We start from the raw sequence: 19,071 nt of genomic DNA, 5'->3' as shown, positions 1-19,071 counted from the left end.
AAAGATCAAGCATCTAATTACTTCTAAGTTCAAAGTTTAGGCTGAAGTTCACCTTTCTGATCCCACTATGTATCATGCAGTCACCCAAGATAAGCTAATTCTAAGTGTCACATGCACTTTTCAATCCTTACCTCTCTCCATAATTTTCTTTAATAGCATTGCTGACACATTCATCACTCATTCACTCCTCCCTAAAACTCTTTTCCTACGATCCCTTCTGTAATATGGTTCCCTCTGGGTTCCTGTCCCGATGGAAAACATTTAATAACTACAAGCACATACTGTGAAATTAGAACACCTAAGTTTGAATCTTGACTCCGCAGTTTCCTAGTTGTGTGAACTTCGACAAGTTAGTCTATGATTCGATTTCCCTGTATGTAAAAAGTGGATAACACCTTCTTTCAGGGTGTTTTGGAAGATTAAATGTGTATAAAGTTTTTTCTTTTTTTTTCTTCTCTTCTTCTTCTTTTTTTTTTTTTTTTAAACAGTGACAGGTATCCCAGTAAGAACCACAGCATATGAATCTTGGCCGTTCTTATTGCTATTACTACCTTTCTGCCCCAGGTGCTCCTGAGTCTCCTTCACAGGTTTTGCCTTATTAGACCTTTGAATGTTTACATATGTTCCCATAACTGTGACATCCATCATTTCTTCACTAGAGACACTCTACCACCAGTAAAATCCTCCACATTCATAGTTTGAACTACCATATACATGTTCATGACACCCATATTTCTATTTCTAGCCCAGAGCTCTCTAGCAAAACTTACAATGTAAACATTCCACAGCATAATGAACACTTAACACCTGAGCAATCCATCAGCATCTCAAGTGCAATAAATGCAAAGCTAAACTCAATATTTATACTATTGGCTGTGTCTTGCTCCGAGGTTCCCTGTTTTACGTGATACACTCTTGTTCAATGATTCTGGCCAGAAACTTGTCAATTCTATTTCATAAATATCTCTGTTCACCGTCCCATCTGGAACAACTGGGGAATTTATTATTTCTCACTGGGTAAATCAGCCTTCTTGCATTTAAGTCTGACACCCTGTAATTCATTCTTCATAGTCCTGTCAGAGTTATCTTTCCAAAAAGCAAATACAAACTTCTTAACAAAGAGAAACCAGTCCTTTATGATCTGGATCCTGGCCATGCCTCCAGTGTCCTATCTTGTACTACTTACCTACCCAGGGAACTTGCATGTTTGTGCCAAACACATCTTGTGGCCTTGACAAATACTGTTCCTTTTTCGGTAAATACATACTATCCCTTCTTTTTTTTTTTTTTTTAAAGATTTTATTTATTTGACAGATAGAGATCAGAAGTATGCAGAGAGAGAGAGAGAGAGAGAGGAGGAAGCAGGCTCTCCGCGGAGCGGACAGCCCGATGCGGGGCTCGATCCCAGGACCCTGGGATCATGACCCGAGCCGAAGGCAGAGGCTTTAACCCACTGAGCCACCCAGGCGCCCCCATACTATCCCTTCTTAACCTAACATTTATATATTCTAATCTATGCTGAAGTCAAGATTCCCTTTTCTAAAACAGCATGAATGACACCTGCCTACTCTTTACTCTTCTCTCTCCAAGTCCTCCTATGAACTCCTAAGGCCTCATTTTACAGCTATCACAGTACTTAACCAGGCGATATTTTAAACTATCTGTGTATTTGCCTATCTCCTTCCATATAGAAAGAACTTTAATCTTTTACCCTTGGCACTTAAAAAAAAGTACTTAAAAATACTTACCATACAAATATAATTAGGCACTCTTCCTCAAAAAAAAATACATATTGAACTCTGCCTCATTTAAGCAGCTCATAAATACTTCAAGCTCCAGTTGGCACTTTTGACACAAACTCTTTTGTTTGGGGAAAAAAAAAAAAAAAAAAGCCTTTTCCTATTAGTTGAATGCTTTTAAAAACCCAAAATGGAATATACTACCACCCTTTGAAAACAAAAGTTTAAGTTATAAAAACAGAATGGTGTAAGAAATCACTGACACAGATATCAAGCACACCTGTTTCCATCTTACATAAAACTTGAGAATTCTGTACCTCCATTACATTGACCCCTTCCATTAAATTTACATAGCACCTTTAAGTTCTGCATATAGCACAGGCAAGATAAAACAAGGCAAATTTATTCAGGAAAGCATTAGGCAACTATAAAGATGACAAAAGTTCAAAGCTTAAAACATAACCTAAAGTTCACTGTTCTGCTATAGAGAAGGCAGCGGGGTGCTCGCAGACTGAGGAAGTTACTGATGAATCATGTGACCCCTGAGCAAGACATTTTACCTCTCATGAGTTCAGTTCCTTTATCTGTATGCAACTCTTATCACCAGCTCTTGACCTCGCCAGCTACAATATTTCTAGAAGCGCTATATATATGTTCACAAATACATGTTGGCAGTGTTGCTACTTTAACTACGTACTAAGTGTTCTGTCCAATAAGCCCCACTATCTCTGCCACATGACAAAGCCTAAAGCCCTCCAGCTGTCAAAGGTTTAGTTGATAGCAAAGTAGTGGAGAGTGTCTAATAGTGGAGAAAAAACAAACAGGCCGGTTAGGCCTCCATAATCTAATATTCTCAGTAAAGCAGTTCGTTCACTTTTTATTTACAGCAAGACCTCAGTTTAACAAGTCCAGGGTCAAGTCAAATAATAACCATAATGTCACAGAGCTCATAATCACTCCACCTCTTCCAAAGAAGAGGACTTTGTCACATAGTCAAGCTCATCATGCCTGGCTGCTCCTCACTTTTGTCCAATGCTCTCAGGGAAGTTCCTCACTCTTTCTCTCTCTTTTTTTTTTTTTTTAATTTTTTTTTAAATAAACATATAATATATTTTTATCCCCAGGGGTACAGGTATGTGAATCACCAGGTTTACACACTTCAAAGCACTCACCATAGCACATACCCTCCCCAATGTCCATAACCCTACCCCCCTTCCCCCAACCCCCCTCCCCCCAGCAACCCTCAGTTTGTTTTGTGAGATTAAGAGTCACTTACGGTTTGTCTCCCTCCCAATCCCATCTTGTTTCATTTATTCTTCTCCTACCCCCTTAACACCCCATGTTGCATCTCCACTTCCTCATAGCAGGGAGATCATGTGATAGTTGTCTTTCTCCACTTGACTTATTTCGCTAAGCATGATACCCTCTAGTTCCATCCATGTCGTCGCAAATGGCAAGATTTCATTTCTTTTGATGGCTGCATAGTATTCCATTGTGTATATATACCACCTCTTCTTGATCCATTCATCTGTTGATGGACATTTAGGTTCTTTCCATAGTTTGGCTATTGTGGACATTGCTACTATAAACATTCAGGTGCACGTGCCCCTTGGGATCACTACGTTTGTATCTTTAGGGTAAATACCCAGTAGTGCAATTGCTGGGTCATAGGGTAGTTCTATTTTCAACATTTTGAGGAAGCTCCATGCTGTTTTCCAGAGTGGCTGCACCAGCTTGCATTCCCACCAACAGTGTAGGAGGGTTCCCCTTTCTCCGCATCCTCGCCAGCATCTGTCATTCCACGACTTGTTAATTTTAGCCATTCTGACTGGTGTGAGGTGATATCTCATTGTGGTTTTAATTTGTATTTCCCTGATATGGAGCACTTTTTCATGTGTCTGTTGGCCATCTGGATGTCTTCTTTGCAGAAATGTCTGTTCATGTCTTCTGCCCATTTCTTGATTGGATTATTTGTTCTTTGGGTGTTAAGTTTGCTAAGCTCTTTATAGATTTTGGACACTAGCCCTTTATCTGATATGTCATTTGCAAATATCTTCTCCCATTCTGTCAGTTGTCTTTTGGTTTTGTTAACTGTTTACTTTGCTGTGCAAAAGCTTTCGATCTTGATAAAATCCCAATAGTTCATTTTTGCCCTTACTTCCCTTGCCTTTAGCGATGTTCCTAGGAAGATGTTGTTGCAGCTGAGGTCGAAGAGTTGCTGCCTGTGTTCTCCTCAAGGATTTTGACGGATTCCTTTCGCACATTGAGGTCCTTCATCCATTTTGAGTCTATTTTCGTGTGTGGTGTAAGGAAATGGCCCAATTTCATTTTTCTGCATGTGACTGTCCCAATTTTCCCAACACCATTTATTGAAGAGGCTGTCTTTTTTCCATTGGACATTCTTTCCTGCTTTGTCGAAGATTAGTTGACCATAGAGTTGAGGGTCTATTTCTGGGCTCTCTATTCTGTTCCATTGATCTATGTGTCTCCTCACTCTCTTTAAAACAAAATTTTACAGTGCCCAAACTCCTGAATGGCTACAGTTTTCTTCTCAAGGAGGAAATCTCTAATAGATGTAAAATGAGGTGCCTAGAACAGATTCTGCCTAATGAAGGCCCCATCCAGATCTATATTCTCTATCCAGCTGAGTTTACAAATGAAGGCCACAGGGCCCCACAAGCATAAATAAGTTCTTTTACTTTCCAAAAACCCTCTGAATGTGCATCTGCTGTAGAAAAGCACAAGAGAATCTTTGTTCTGCCACCCTTAGGGATGTGCACAGTGACTCACTCAAAAATGATTCCAAGTACAATGGTGTGCTTTCGCCAATTGAGAAAAAACCTCTACAAGTCTACATTTAAGGATAATTCTAAATTCTGAAATAGATTAAGGACTATAAAAAAACATCTTACATTCTTATAGTCCTAGCTCCCTCTTCAACTTTTCACAACAAAAATAAGCTATTTTAATACCTTTTTCTGACTGTAAAAAGGTAATTATATTAGCACCTAGCTAAGGATGTAATTTTTGCCCAGGAAAAGTTTTAAGTCATCTGGTTAAAATCACATGAGAAATTAACACCGATATTTATCTGCATTTCTCTCAGATGTGTCTCCTACACGTGTTTTCCGCAAGTGTATTTTAAAAACCGTACAAAAAAGGAGTTAGTTTCACAGTATGACTACGTTTCTTCTATCTGTATTATTTATAAAGAACTACCAGGTAAAATAGTCTCTATGGCAACTGTACTTTATTCACATTTTATTTAGAGAGTATTATTAATAGCAAATTTGGCCTTTTTTGTCAAACTTCATCAGTCTTTTCATCCTAGCACTTCAAATATTACACCAGTAGAAACCACCACTAGAAGAGGAGGGAAACAGTATTTTTCACCTTCCTTTTCTTCTTAAAGTCATTTATAAATATGTGTATACCTATGGGTTCCAAGTACTGCATCCTATGCACTGGACATTAGAATACTTTGTCTTCAAGGAGTTCATATTCCAGCCACATACACAAACATGCAAGTAATCATAACACAGCAGTTACTGTGGTGAAGGAAGGTATGAAGTCTCCTGGGAACACTGAGAAGTGAAAAAGTAAGGAAATCTTCAATTTGCAGGTAAGCACTGGAGATGACACTTCAGTGAGGAGACTGAACATGCCAAGTTAGAGGATGGCTTTCCAGTCAAAGGAAATGGCAAGCTAACAAATATGCTATCACTTATTGAGTGTTTATTATGACAGGCACTTGCTAAATATTTATTCCACACAATAATCCCCAAATGATTTTGGTCTTAGAGATATTAGGCAGCTTGCCCAGGATCATTCAAAGTCTCAGTGCTGGAGCCTACACATTAGTTTGAAGTAGTCTTGCCCAAGCGCAAAACCCAAGGCTATAAATACTGCTATAACCATATTTTCCCAACCTGTATAAAGCATAGAGAGAGGAGAATTTGACACAATGGACAATGCTTCTCACCTCTGTCTGTGTATCAGAACTATGTAAAAAGCCCTCTATAAGTACTAATGCTTAACACTCCATTCCAAAAGGTTCTAACCCAAGAGACAAAGAGTGGGCATAGACATTTTTTTTTTAAAGTTCCCTACATTGAGAGAGATAGCTTAGAAGGAGAAGTAAGGTGTTTCAATATTTTAAGTAGTTAAAATGCACGTCTTTGGAGGTGGGGATGATGAGGCTAGAGTGCCAGGCAGAAGATCATGGAGGACTTTACCTCTCTATACAGATTCACAAAAAGTACTTGTTGCCTTTGCTTTCTTAAGTCTTATTCTCTCTTCAACCCACCGCAATCAGGATCTTTATTCATTAGTCTAGTGAAATCATCCTAACAGACACAATACAAAGAATTTATCAGTCCTCCCTCTTCTTGAACTCTCAAAAGTATCCGACATTAGTGATTAGGGATTTCTCTCTGAAATGCCCTCCTGTAGCAGCACTCTTCTATTCTCATCCTACCTCTTTAACAATTTCTTTTCACTCTCTTTTCCAGGTTTCTTATCTTTGTCCCATCCCTTTAATAGCGGAACACCCAAAAGGGCTGTCCTATCCTCATATCGCTTTTTCCCCTTGTCATTCCTATCAATCTCATGACCTCGCCTATAACCCACATGCTGTACAGAATCTCAGACCCACAGCCTGGTTTAACCTGAAGCTGTAATTTCTTAGAGAACATCATTACCTGCATCTCCTGCATGGAGTCTAAAACCACTTCCAAAATTTAATCTCTTCCCACCCTAATTCTGCTTAATAATGCACTCTTAACCAGGCAGCTACCCAAATCAACAATCTAGAAATCATCTAAACTGCTCTGTGCTTGCACCCAGTCCAAACCTGTTTCCAACAAGCAAAAGACAGAAAGCCAGACTTAACCTGAAACTTGTGAGGAACATAAGGGCAGGGTGTATAGTTGGCCTTAAATGCAGCTTCTGGGGTTGAGAAGCAATTATCTCAAAAGTAGGTTTGGACAAAGTGGAGCAGACAATTCAAAAGGGTAGCCAAAAGGGTGAATTAGGATAAAAAGGACAAGCAGATGGAGATCAAGGAAATCACCAAGAGGGGTGATTCTAAGTCCAGTCCAGAGGTAAAACACAAAAAAAACAAGTCCTCTTGGTTGCTACAAAGAATATACAGTGTATGATTGCATTCAAATGAAGTTCAAAAGTAGGCAGAACACATTTATGGTTTAAAAAAAAAATTTGGGGGGCACCTGGGTGGCTCAGTGGATTAAAGCCTCTGTCTTCGGCTCAGGTCATGATCTCAGGGTCCTGGGATCGAGCCCCACGTCAGGCTCTCTACTCAGTGGGGAGCCTGCTTCCTCCTCTCTCTCTCTGCCTGCCTGTCTACTTGTGGTCTCTGTCTGCCAAATAAATAAAAATCTTCAAAAAAAAATTTTTTTTCCTCTTGGAAAGGGTACTGATTGGGAAGGGCAAAGGGGGAGTTTCTGGAGAGGTGATAGTATTTCATACCCTGATTTGAGTGGTAACTAAATATAAGTGTAAAAACTAAGCTGACCATCTAGTTAGGATGTATGGACTTCACCGTTGTGTGTGTTATTGTCCATTTCAAACTTTAATGAAAAAGCCTGGTGGGAGGCAGATACTCCCAATTCCAATCAGTGACCACTTGGGCCAATTCTAACTCCTCACTATCTTATTATCCTACAGGCAACTGCCTTATCTCACACCTGAACTACTTTGTTTCCTATAACCAGGACCCTATCTCCTGGTTTTCCTGTGATCCTCATATAATCATTAATAATCTTCTCTTTCATTCATAAATGTATCCTGGTTTAGAGAAAATACATGTTTACCCTACCTATAAGCCTTTCTGCTTTTGTTATACCGCCCCATCTCCTCCCCAATATATCTTCAACAACACCCACAGAGTAAATCTGTAAATCTGACCTTATTTTCAGGCTTTAAACCTTCCAATGTTTCTCCTTTATTCATAAAATCAGGTTCAAATCCTTGAAATGATTCAACCCTGCTAGTATATCCAGTATATCCAGCTAGTATATCCATTTAACCCCCAGACACCATACACAGTATTTTGCAAAGTTTATTATCACATCCCTCCCAAAGAGCATTTTTAGACATTTTTTCTGAAATGCTGCCCCACCCTCAATTAAATACTAAGAAATAAGATTCTGCCAGGCAGAACTGAGTTTTTTAAGGCTACAAACCATTAACAAGGTCTAAGATTTTTTTCACTACTCCCCTAAAAAATAATTTTTGTAGGGCACGTGGGTGGCTCAGTTGGTCAGTTAAGCTTCCAACTCTTGATTTTTGGCTTAGGTCATGATATCGGGGCCATATAGGGCTCCCCAATCAGAGCGGAGTCTGCTCCTTCCCTTGCATGAGCACACATACTTTCTCTCAAATAAGTAAATAAATACATCTCTAAAAAAATAGTAATAATGTGTATTCCTTTGGGGATGATATCACCTCACTGAGAGGCTTCCTGTTCCACACATATACTTCTCCTACACTCTTCTTGCTCTCTGCCCAGAATGACTTCCCTTCTAGATGTTGTCCACACAACTATTTACCATGTTTAAGATTCCATTAACTGCTCATCAAAATTTCTCCTTTTCCCACTTGCAGTCCAAAGTATCCCATTCATACTTTTGCCACTAATAACCTTAACATTTTACTAATGTTTCTTTGACCATCTCCTAACTCACTGAATAGGGACCATATCCAACTTCTTTCCACAAAAACACTGTATTTTGTGTCTGACATATTAAATGAAAGGGCATATTAATGTTATTATTACATAGGTGAGATAACAATACAACTCATTTACCTCAGACAGCCCCTCTTTAACGTGTTATTTTGACATAAATACTAATGGTATCTCTTTTAACTCGCAAAAATGATTTGGATAACTTATACTGGTAACTTATCTAGGCAGTGGGCAATTCTCATCAAGAGTGAAAAATGGTGAGATGTATAAAATAAATAAAATGACTCAAGTACAAAAGTCAAAGATAAAATGATATAAGGGCATGAACTAGGGTAGCAGAGCACAAGAAAAAAAGGTAGACAGAGATTCAGGACATAAAAATTTAGTGGACAGTTGGACAGAGAAAAGATTATCAGGGAGAACCCAGAGTTGGAACATGAATTTCAAGCCTGAGCAACAAAATATTCTGTTTTTTGAGGCTTCAATTTAGGACTAGTGATTAAAGAACCTGGAGGACAATTTAATTGATATATGGATCAAAAGCACATGAAAGTTGGGTAAGAAGGACCAAGTGTCAGTCTATCAATACTAAGTGAAGCCAAGTTGCTGAATGAGGCCTCCCAGGAGGTACAAAATCAACAGTTCCATCAATAGAAACTATTATATTTTAACAGGAGGACCATCAAAACGAATTCTAGGGCGCCTGGGTGGCTCAGTGGGTTAAGCCGCTGCCTTCAGCTCAGGTCATGATCTCAGGGTCCTGGGATCGAGTTCTGCATCGAGCTCTCTGCTCAGCAGGGAGCCTGCTTCCCTCTCTCTCTCTCTGCCTGCCTCTCCATCTACTTGTGATTTCTCTCTGTCAAACAAATAAATAAATAAATAAAATCTTTAAATTAAAAAAAATGAATTCTAAATTTTGTTTTAACACATTTATTCACTATTTAGCACATGCAAAGCACGATATTAAATACCTAGGGAAATGAGAGGTAAGGAGCTCACTCTGAGGTAAAAAGAAAGGTGATCGACAAAGAACGGTGCTGCATACGGACTGAGCTGAGGAAGGGCCAAATTCAAGACCTTAATTTTGACTGTAGTATCTTTAATTTGGCTAGAACTCAAAACAAGTACCTTAACAGCTTTCACTGATAAAGAGCTTCACAGAGTACCTAAGTCTAAAGTTTTCCACTTAAAAAAAATCTTTGCGAAGTGGAAAGGGTAACCAGAGAACTAGCTCAGAAAAGACAATGGGCTGTAAAGCTGGAATTATGAAGTCGGAGAAATAGCCAGAATGTAAAAACCATGTTAGAACATAGTTCTAAGTTGTATACTGTACAACACATTTCCATGTCTGGCTCAATCAGATTAAGTTTGAGATGACAGTTTCACGTAAGAGCAACAGATGGTTCAAAATAAAGGGACTTTTAGTTTTGTCCCAGAAACACAGAGAAAACTTCTATACTCATTATACAATGCAAATATCTCGTTACAAGATTATAAGACAGTGATTCTTAACCTATTTGTCTATTTTTTGATAATGCTTCACAACCACTAAGCATTCAAGAAATAATAAGTTGAATGTATTGTATCCTCTTCTATTACACACTTAATTCATTTGGCTTTTCTTTTCCTTGCACGGTTTGCTCCCACTCGTTCTCTTTTGGTGGTCTCTGCTCTTCTCCCCCGATGCTGTAGTAATCAAGTGTGCCATGAGGCTGTCTGTGGTCCTCTTCTCTTCTTTGTATACACTCACACCACCTTGGTAGTTTCATCTAGTCTCATGACTTGAAATACTGCCTTCCAGAGAAAGAATATAAAATTTCTATCTCCAGCCCAGCCCTCTCTACAGAAATACAAATTTGTATACGCAACTCCTTACTCGCCATTTCTAATAGACATTTCAAAACTTGACATATTCAAAACTGAATTCCGGATTTTCCCTCCCCAAACCTACTTCACAGCAGCTTTCCCCCATCTCTTTGACGCCAGCTGAAACTATGATGTCAGCTGAAATTCTTTGATAACTCCAACACTGATTTTCAGGCCAAAAACCTTGAAACCCTGCTCGACACTTTTCTTTCCCCCAAAGCACATGGTTAATTCATTACCAAATTCTGTTGGCTAAACCTTCAAAATATTTCCCTTAATGATAACTTCTTACCACCTGCAATATTATCACTTCAGTCTAAGTTACAATCAGCTCTTCCCGACTTCAAAGTGACAACCTTCAACTGACGTGCCTGCTTCTTTTTACCCTTGCTCCCATAAAGTCTATTCTCAACCCAGCAAGCAACCAGGGGGCGCTTTTAAAAAAGTTAAGTAGGATAATATCACTCCTCTGCTTCAAAATCTTCTGGTGACCCCCTCTTTCACACAAAATAAGAGTTAAGGAATTTCCAATGACTTACAAAGTCCTTAATGATATACTCCCTCCTACACTATTACTGCCTCTCTGACTTCATCTCTTAAAAATCTCACCCTTGTTTACTCTCCTCCAGTCACTTAACAGCTCCTTGCTACTCCTCAAATGCACCAGACATACCCTCATCTTGGAAGTGCATGACTATTCCCTCTATTTCAAATGCCTGCTCCATGTATCTCCAGAGCTAATTATATCACATGCAACAAGCCTTCAATCAAAAGTCATCTCAGAAATCACAACACTGTTCAACCAGTGTTGCAACCCAGCCCTTGCCCCTGTTTCCAATCCCCTTATTCTTTCTTAAATTAGCCATTATCACATTATTTAACTTACTTGGTTCTATTTTTCCCATCTCCCCCTTTGATCCTTCCATTAGAATGCCAAGCACCAGTAGGGCACGCCTGTTTTGTTCAATGATACATCCCAGTGCAGAACAGTGCCTTGAATTTGTAAGATTTTAGTTAAGTGTTAAATGAAAATATAATAAAATTGTAAGAGTCCACTAAAAGAATAAAGGTCTCCTGAAAAGAGAAATGTAACTTGATGAAATTCTCACAAATAAATCAGCACTTCGATTCAGGTTACCACTTCTTTACACATACTTGGGTACTACAAACAAATTCTATACTCACTGGATACCACTGCCAATAAATCAAGCAGTTACCATGTTATGCTGCTAGATCTCAGCACTCTAGACTGTATTGTGGGCAGTTGGTCAGCATTCCCTTAAACAATGCTGCTGTTCCAGTAAAACAAGGTGAGTACTTAACGCGGCACACATCTGCCAACATAATTTTCTTAATAGTTTAGAAAATCTTCTAAAACCAAAAAAAAAAGAAACAAGAAACAAAGGAGAAGTATCTACTAAGACTCAAAAATGGGCCATTCCAAAGTGGCTAATTAAGCTATTAAAGAGAAGTAAGATTTTCCTATTAAACTGTGAATCTATCATACATATTTAAAAGTAAAACCTACATTATAGATTGCAAGACTTGTGTAATAGTTTCTAATTATATAAAAACTACAGGAGATTCACCTGTGAAGGTGAAGACTTTCAATTAGCTCACAATGACTTTAAGAATCATCACAGGGAAATTAAAACACATGGGATAAAAAATGTAGGTCTCAAAATGAGGACTCTGGAAAGTGACAGAATTTGCCTTGTTTCCACTTAAAGATCAGGATCCCCAAAACAAAGCTGACTTTGTTTAACCACAGTTACACCTTGACTAATGTCATATCACAAAAGGTCAGCCCAAGTTACTGAGATCCACTAAGCAAAGCACTATAAATCTGAAAAAAACCTCAAAAGTGGATTAAGCATGAACCAAAACATTTAATTTCATGTATTGCAACCATATACACGACAATCTAACAATCCCTTCACCGTCTTGTCAGTTATTGCTTTCTGGTTTAAGAAATATACCACTTATTACAAAACTACCCCAAATCAAGGAAAACCTCCCCCCAAATCTAAGCACCCTATAGGGCTATGCAAAGTTAACAAGGTGTCTGTTCCGTGACTGAAAATTAGCCTTGAGATCAAATGAAAATCATTTAAGCTGATGCCACTGATGCTAACTCAATAGAGCAAATTTTGGATCCACGCACAAAATACTGAAGAATTTCCTGCTGACAGTGTGAGAAAGTACCACCAGAACCGATCTTTAAATATGCATCACCCACCACCAGAATGCATCTGACTGGATGCAAAGTCTTAAGCTGATTTTGAAAACTTTCTTTCCTAGGCAACTTCAAAGACCTTTAAAGAAAAGCTACTTTTTCATAATATGACTACTAACAATTTCTACTCCGTTTTTCTATCAACCTAGGGGCACTCTCACTCCGAGACCCACATTTTGCCCTGAGAAAACAGGATTTTGTTTTGTTATCTTCTCATCAAAAACACTAGGAAGTCACCGGCAAAGACGGGTATGCGGGAAGACTGCACCTCGAGCAGGAAAAGCGGTCATCACCCCGGCGAGAAGGGCCTGGGTGAGGGGGGGTGAGAGGAAGGGACGCAGAGAACACATAAACCAGCAGCAGGTGCGAGTCTCTGGCAAGGGGACAGTCGCCACAGGTTTCGGACCGACAGGAAGATGCTGTCCGTTGGACAGCGGGACTCGCGCTAGGGTCTGACAGTCTTACCTCGGGGGTCCGCTCGGGAGGCTTCTTCTTCAGCGCCTGCCTAGCGCCGGGGTCCACGGGTGAGTTCATGGCCGCGGCCCCCGCCCCCGTGCTCCCCAACCTGCCCTTAGCAGTCCACGAGACAGTACATTCACCTTAGGTAGGGGGTCTGCACCCTCCACCCCCGAAGTAGAGAACTCCGGACCACCCCGGGGTCAGCGCTCAAACAAACAAGCCTTCGCAACGCCCGCCCAGGGCCTCAGCCCACGCGCGACTGGCCAGAGGGAAGCCCGCACGGGGGCGGAAGGAGGGCGAATGCGCATGCGCAGCAGACGAGCACGCAAACGAGCGCCCAAGGGCGTGTCTCCGCCGTGACGTAAAAAACTCGGGCGGTGCAGTTAGACCTCTTCCGACCCTTCGTGAGATTTGAAGGCACTTCGCGAGATCTTACCTGAACCAGTCACGGGACCCGCCTCGGATTTGCGGTTTCAGCTGTTCCAACTTCCGGTGCAGGGACCGGAAGCGCACTGTAGGGGACTGAGCAAAAATAGCTTGTTGGGGCAGAACGGTAAGGGTAAGCTTTGTGGGGGCAGGGTTCTGTTTGTGCCCTAATCCGGAAACTCAGGGTGTGGCCAAGCCTGGGGCCAAGCTCTTATTCTGCAACGCCGGCACCCCTCTCTTGGAGAAAGTGCAGAAATCGTTGCTACTGTTCCGCGAACGGGGAAGTTCACTCTCTTCGGTGCGTTTTTTTTTTTTTTTTTAAATAAATCTCTTGTGGAAGAAGACCGTCAGAAAGTACTGGCCCTGTCCATTACGGACGTACTGAGATTGGGGCACACACAGCAATTAAAGTCTCGTGGCCTTGAAGAGGGATTGGGCGCCGGTCCTGTAGCCAGCTCCCGGTTAGTGCTGATTCGCGAAGGATTTAGGGCCGCCTGGACTCGAGTGACCAATTTCGCACTGCACTTTACATACTAGCCTGTTTCCCAACAGAGCGAATAAAGCCAACTTCCACTTACTTACTGGTCCCTTGGTAAGAAAAAAAGACCATTCTTCAGGATAGCCAGGCACCTGCAAATTAAGTTTTCACTGTGAGAAAACGGGGAATTCCAGAGTCCATTCGTTGTAGAGCCGTGCTTTTCACTTCTGTCCCTTTGGCGCGCGGATGGGCTGCACTGGTCTCAAAGTTACTTACTTCGTAGACATCATAGGCATGTTCTTTTTACTGAATTTTAAGCTTTCTTAAGTCTGTATACCACATCTAGGTACATCTTAGTATTTCTCACGGCAGTTTGCATAGCTCACTCAATAATTCAAAGTGATTAATGATTATTACGTTATTCAGTTTTCTAATGTGCTGTATTTTAGAGAAAAGGTAAAGGAGAATTCAGGCAGCAACATATTTCTCGTACCTGGTAATGATGGCTGATATTAATAATAGTTTTGGGGGCGCCTGGGTGGCTCAGTGGGTTAAAGCCTCTGCCTTCAGCTCAGGTCATGATCCCAGGGTCCTGGGATCAAGCCTCTGCTTGGCAGGGAGCCTGCTTTCCTTCCTTTTAATGCCTGCCTCTCTACCTCCTTGTGATCTCTGTCAAATAAATAAAATCTTTGGGGGGGGGGAGAAAATAATGGGATTTTCTTTGAAAAAAATATATAAATAATAGTTTTGTTTTCTTTTGGTCATTGGACTTGCCCAAACTTGCAAGTTTACAACATATTAGCCCATTTCTCTTTTGAATATGGGTCAAAAACCCTACCAGGAAAGTTGTGGTTCAGCCATTCTGGAAATTAACTGTGGAGAGATTACCAGGAATTGCGATGACCCATTTTCGTCATTTTTTTGTGTGTATAAACATCTTCTCAAAGATCTGCCTAGGATCACAAAAATGAGCCCTTACATTCTTCAAGGATCAGTTTCTAGGGCCACATAAATATTTTAAAGAGGAGAAAGGAATTAAAGCATGATGACCAGGAGCTTAGACTTTAGGGCAGAAACCTGAATTTGTGTCTATAATAGGCCATTTCTATTTAAACCATTTGAGGGGTGCCTGGGTGGCTCAGTGGGTTAAGCCTCTGCCTTCAGCTCAGGTCATGATTGTAGGAAGAGCTTGCACCCAGCTCTCTGCTCAGCAGGGAGCCTTCTCCGCCCCCCTCACCCACCCCAGCAGTGTGTTGCTCTGCCTACTTGTGATCTCTATCAAGTAAATCTTTAAACCATTTGAAGTTATATAGTAGCTCTTACCTTCAGTTTCCTTATCTGTAAAATGGGAATAGTAAAGGGCCCATTGCTTTGGGATTCTCAAGATTACATGAGGTAATTCATGTGCAGTACTTCAGATGTTGCCTCCATTCTTTTTTTTTTTTTTTTTTTTTTTTAGATTTCATTTATGTCAGAGAGAGAGCGAGAGCGAGAGAGCAGGCACAGGCAGAGGGAGAAGCAGGCTCCCTGCCAAGCAAGGAGCCCGATATGGGACTCGATCCCAGGACGCCAGGATCATGACCTGAGCCGAAGGCAGCCGCTTAACCAACTGAGCCACCCAGGCGTCCCTGCCTACATTCATTTATTACTTTACCTCTGAAAAGTGATTTCTCTGAAATATAACTTAACTGTGAAGAACTTTTTTTTTTTTAATTTTATTTATTTGTCAGAGAGAGAAAGAGCAGCAGGGGCAAAGCAGGAAGCAGACTCCTGCTGAGCAGGGAGCTCAATGCAGGACTCCATGTAGCACTCCGAGAACATGACCTGCACCAAAAGCAGACGCTTAACTGACTGAGCCACCCAGGCGTCCCTAGGAAGATTTTTTTTAATGCCTATTTTTTTTTCATTAATAACTTTAAGAAACACATTTATGTATTCATGAGGATGTGAAACAAGAATTGTCACAAAACTGCAGGTTGTGTGTAAACTAGGAAACTGCTTTGGTAGAAAAATCTAGTAAAGCTGAAACATACCCTTTCACAGCAAGTCCAGTCCTTGATATTATGTCCTGAAGAATACCCATATACACTAGAAAAGATGAGCAAAAATGTTCACTGTTCATATTAGCCAAGAACTAAAAATAACACCAATGTCCATCCGTAACAGAATATTATGGTATATTCATTCAGTGGATGAATAAACTATTGGATTCAGAGGCTGAACCTCCACCATAATGTTGAGAGGGAAAAAAGCAAAACAAAATATGAAGCAGAATTATAACACAGGGCTCGAATACAAGCAAAATTAAATTGTACCACTTTGGGATGCAGAGGACAGATAAAATTATAAAGAAAAAGGGAGATGATGTTCACAAAAATCAGGTTGTAGTTAGAAAAATGTTAAGGAAGACTATTATCAGGATGGGGCACAAGGATCAGGATAGTAACCTAATTCTAGGTTACTAGAATTTGTTTCTTGACCAAAGTTATGGTTACATTAGTGTATATTTTTCTGTATATTCATGTTTCATGAAAAAAATTACATAAAAATAACTATTAGCTCTATCATAAGACAGCAGTAGTAAAAATAATGTCCATGGTAACTACACACAACCTAAACTTAAGCACATGTTCAAAATCTTTCTTGTCCTTACCATTTTATTTTGTGCTCTGCTATGTTGAAAAAAGTGAATAGACAGTGAAAACTCTAATGGCTATTTTCAGAGAAAAGGCAACCTCTAGGATATTATTCACCAGTACTACCTGGTACCCGAAAGGAAAAATAATGGTTCTGAATGCAAGCAGTTTATTAAATTCTGGGAAAAACAAAACATGGTTAAATCTTAAAAATTAAAAAAAAAAAAAATTTTTTAAAAAAAAGGCTTGACTCCCTTACCATACCTTTTCTTCATCACTCTTACCACAACCTGACACCATATTTTCGTCTATCTCCCCCACCAGTGGGGAATACAGAAGGTTTGTGTTATTTACTGCATATAGCTGGCACCGACTTATGCCCAGCATGTAACAGGTGCTCAATGAGTATTTGGTGAATGAACAAATGGAAGTATCTAAGGACTAAGTAATTAAGAAGGGATTTTGCTGTTTAAAAAAAGGGAGGGGGCACTTGATTGTTCTCTAATGGCAAAGAAAGAGGCCTGGCTAAGCAAATGTTTTATGCAACACCAAATACTAATTAGGCAGACATACTCAGAATGGCTATCTTACCAAAAAAGAGCGAACCAACAGAAATATGGGAGTAAAGAGCACTGGTTTTAATAGTACCTGGAATGAAGTAAAGACTTGAGATCTGGAATATGCTGGGAAATGCAGTCACTACTTAAGGGGGCGGGGAGCATGTTTTGGCCCAAATCCACATCAATTATGGTCATTAAGGCAGAACCTGAGAGTGGGGTCTAGCAATTAGTATTTCTCAAAAGCTACCTACGTGTTTTGTTTTGTTTTATATTTTATTTGACAGAGAGAGACACAGAGAGAGAGGGAACACGAGCAGTGGGAGTGGAAGGGAGAGAAGCAGGCTTCCAGCCCAGCAGTGAGCCCAATGCCTGGCTGGATCCTAGGACCCTGGGATCAGGACCTGAGCCGAACAGCAGATTCTTAAGGACTGAGCCACCCAAGCACACCTACCTAGGTGTTGCTAGTTTGTGACAAGGTTTAAAAACTACTTTAAACTACGGTTCTGAACTAATCTGGCCCAACTTAATTCCAAGCCTCTTCACACAATGGAGGATACTGACTTGTGATTGCTGGACTAATTGCGTGATGTAAGAGCGGCCTCAGTTTCTGGAGAAAATATCTCCCTTATATTTACACATTTCAACAATGTGAGTCCCTTTGAGACAATTTAGGTAAGTTGCCTTTACAAGAATCTGAATAGATGAGCACTGAGGTGAATACAGAGACCTGTATTTAGACTGCTCTTGTTAAAAACAGTCACTTGGAAAACAAGGGACCTCAAGCCTCTTCAACTTAGTACTCTCCTTAAGAGTAAATAGATTTATCTGTGGGAGGTCTAATCACTGTTAACCCAGAGATCTGTGGTCTAATCAGTGTTAACCCAGAGATCTGTTTGCAATTTAATGAAGGGATTGGCCTAGGCTCACATTTTGACCAAAGTCCCTTCTAAAGGAATTACAAGGGACCAAATAACAGACTACACAGTGGGGGTTAGTGGAAGCTGAGCATATGCTCTAATACCACCAAAGTTCTCTTGATATAATGAATGGGAATTTCACATATTCTTTAAAAATCTCTTTTGGACTTCTTATATTTCCTTTATTTATTTATTTATTTATTTTAGGGATGTCCCAAGGTTTAACCTAGAACAAACACCACCAAGTCCATGGTCTGCACTCCAAAACAAGGATAAGAAGCACTACACTCTTTAACCTCTGCCTTTTTATCTAAGTCCTTCCTACTCAAAGCTACAGTTCCTCAGCTCCCCTTGTACCTTCACCTTGGGTTTGGTCCCATATGCCATCCTACTCTCTGTTCTACACTAGCAAAAACAAATACCAGATTATCTTTTCTAATACATTTTTCATCACATACAGTTGGAAACCATTCTGGTCTGAGAAAACGGACACTCATGGAAAGACAGTAAGATCTCAGATTAAATTCTGTTACAGATTTTTTTTTTAAGATTTTATTTATTACTTGACAGACAGAGATCACAAGTAGGCAGAGGGGCAGGCAGAGAGAGAGGAAGGGAAGCAGGCTCCCTGCTGAGCAAAGAGCCTGATACGAGGCTTGATCCCAGGATCCTGGGATCATGACCTGAGCCGAAGGCACATGCTTAACCCACTGAGCCACCCAGGCACCCGTGTTACAGATTCTTATTACCAAAATCATTTCTCTCTGCTTCTCAGAAATGTTCCAATATTTCTCTAAATTTGTATTCAGGAACGGCACTTACCGACACAGGTACCCAGTTATAAACCTTTAAAATATCTGATGGAGTCTTCCCAAATACTTGGTATTTCCTCTCTGCTTTAAAATAGTGCACTTGGGGTGCCTGGGTGGCTCAGTGGGTTAAGCTACTGCCTTCAGCTCAGGTCATGATCCTGGAGTCCCAGGATCATGTCCCACATCGGGCTCCCTGCTCGGCGGGGAGTCTGCTCCCTCTGACCCTCCCCCTTCTT

The 19,071-nt window shown here is 40.4% G+C and overlaps 1 protein-coding gene across 1 annotated transcript in view; it reads right to left on the bottom strand.

The window, feature by feature from the left end:
- Positions 1-13,319, bottom strand: part of RAPGEF6 (Rap guanine nucleotide exchange factor 6) — a 196,720-nt gene extending 183,401 nt beyond the window's left edge. The window contains 1 exon segment of the mRNA XM_032336811.1: positions 13,013-13,319. Within this exon segment, the coding sequence (XP_032192702.1) occupies positions 13,013-13,081 (69 nt within the window). The 5' untranslated portion in view covers positions 13,082-13,319.
- Positions 13,320-19,071: the final 5,752 nt, after the last annotated feature.

The sequence above is a fragment of the Mustela erminea genome, chromosome 3 (genome assembly GCF_009829155.1).
Source record: "Mustela erminea isolate mMusErm1 chromosome 3, mMusErm1.Pri, whole genome shotgun sequence".
NCBI lineage: Eukaryota > Metazoa > Chordata > Mammalia > Carnivora > Mustelidae > Mustela > Mustela erminea.
Note: the sequence above shows the minus strand (reverse complement) of the source record. Positions and strands in the feature narration are given on the sequence as shown.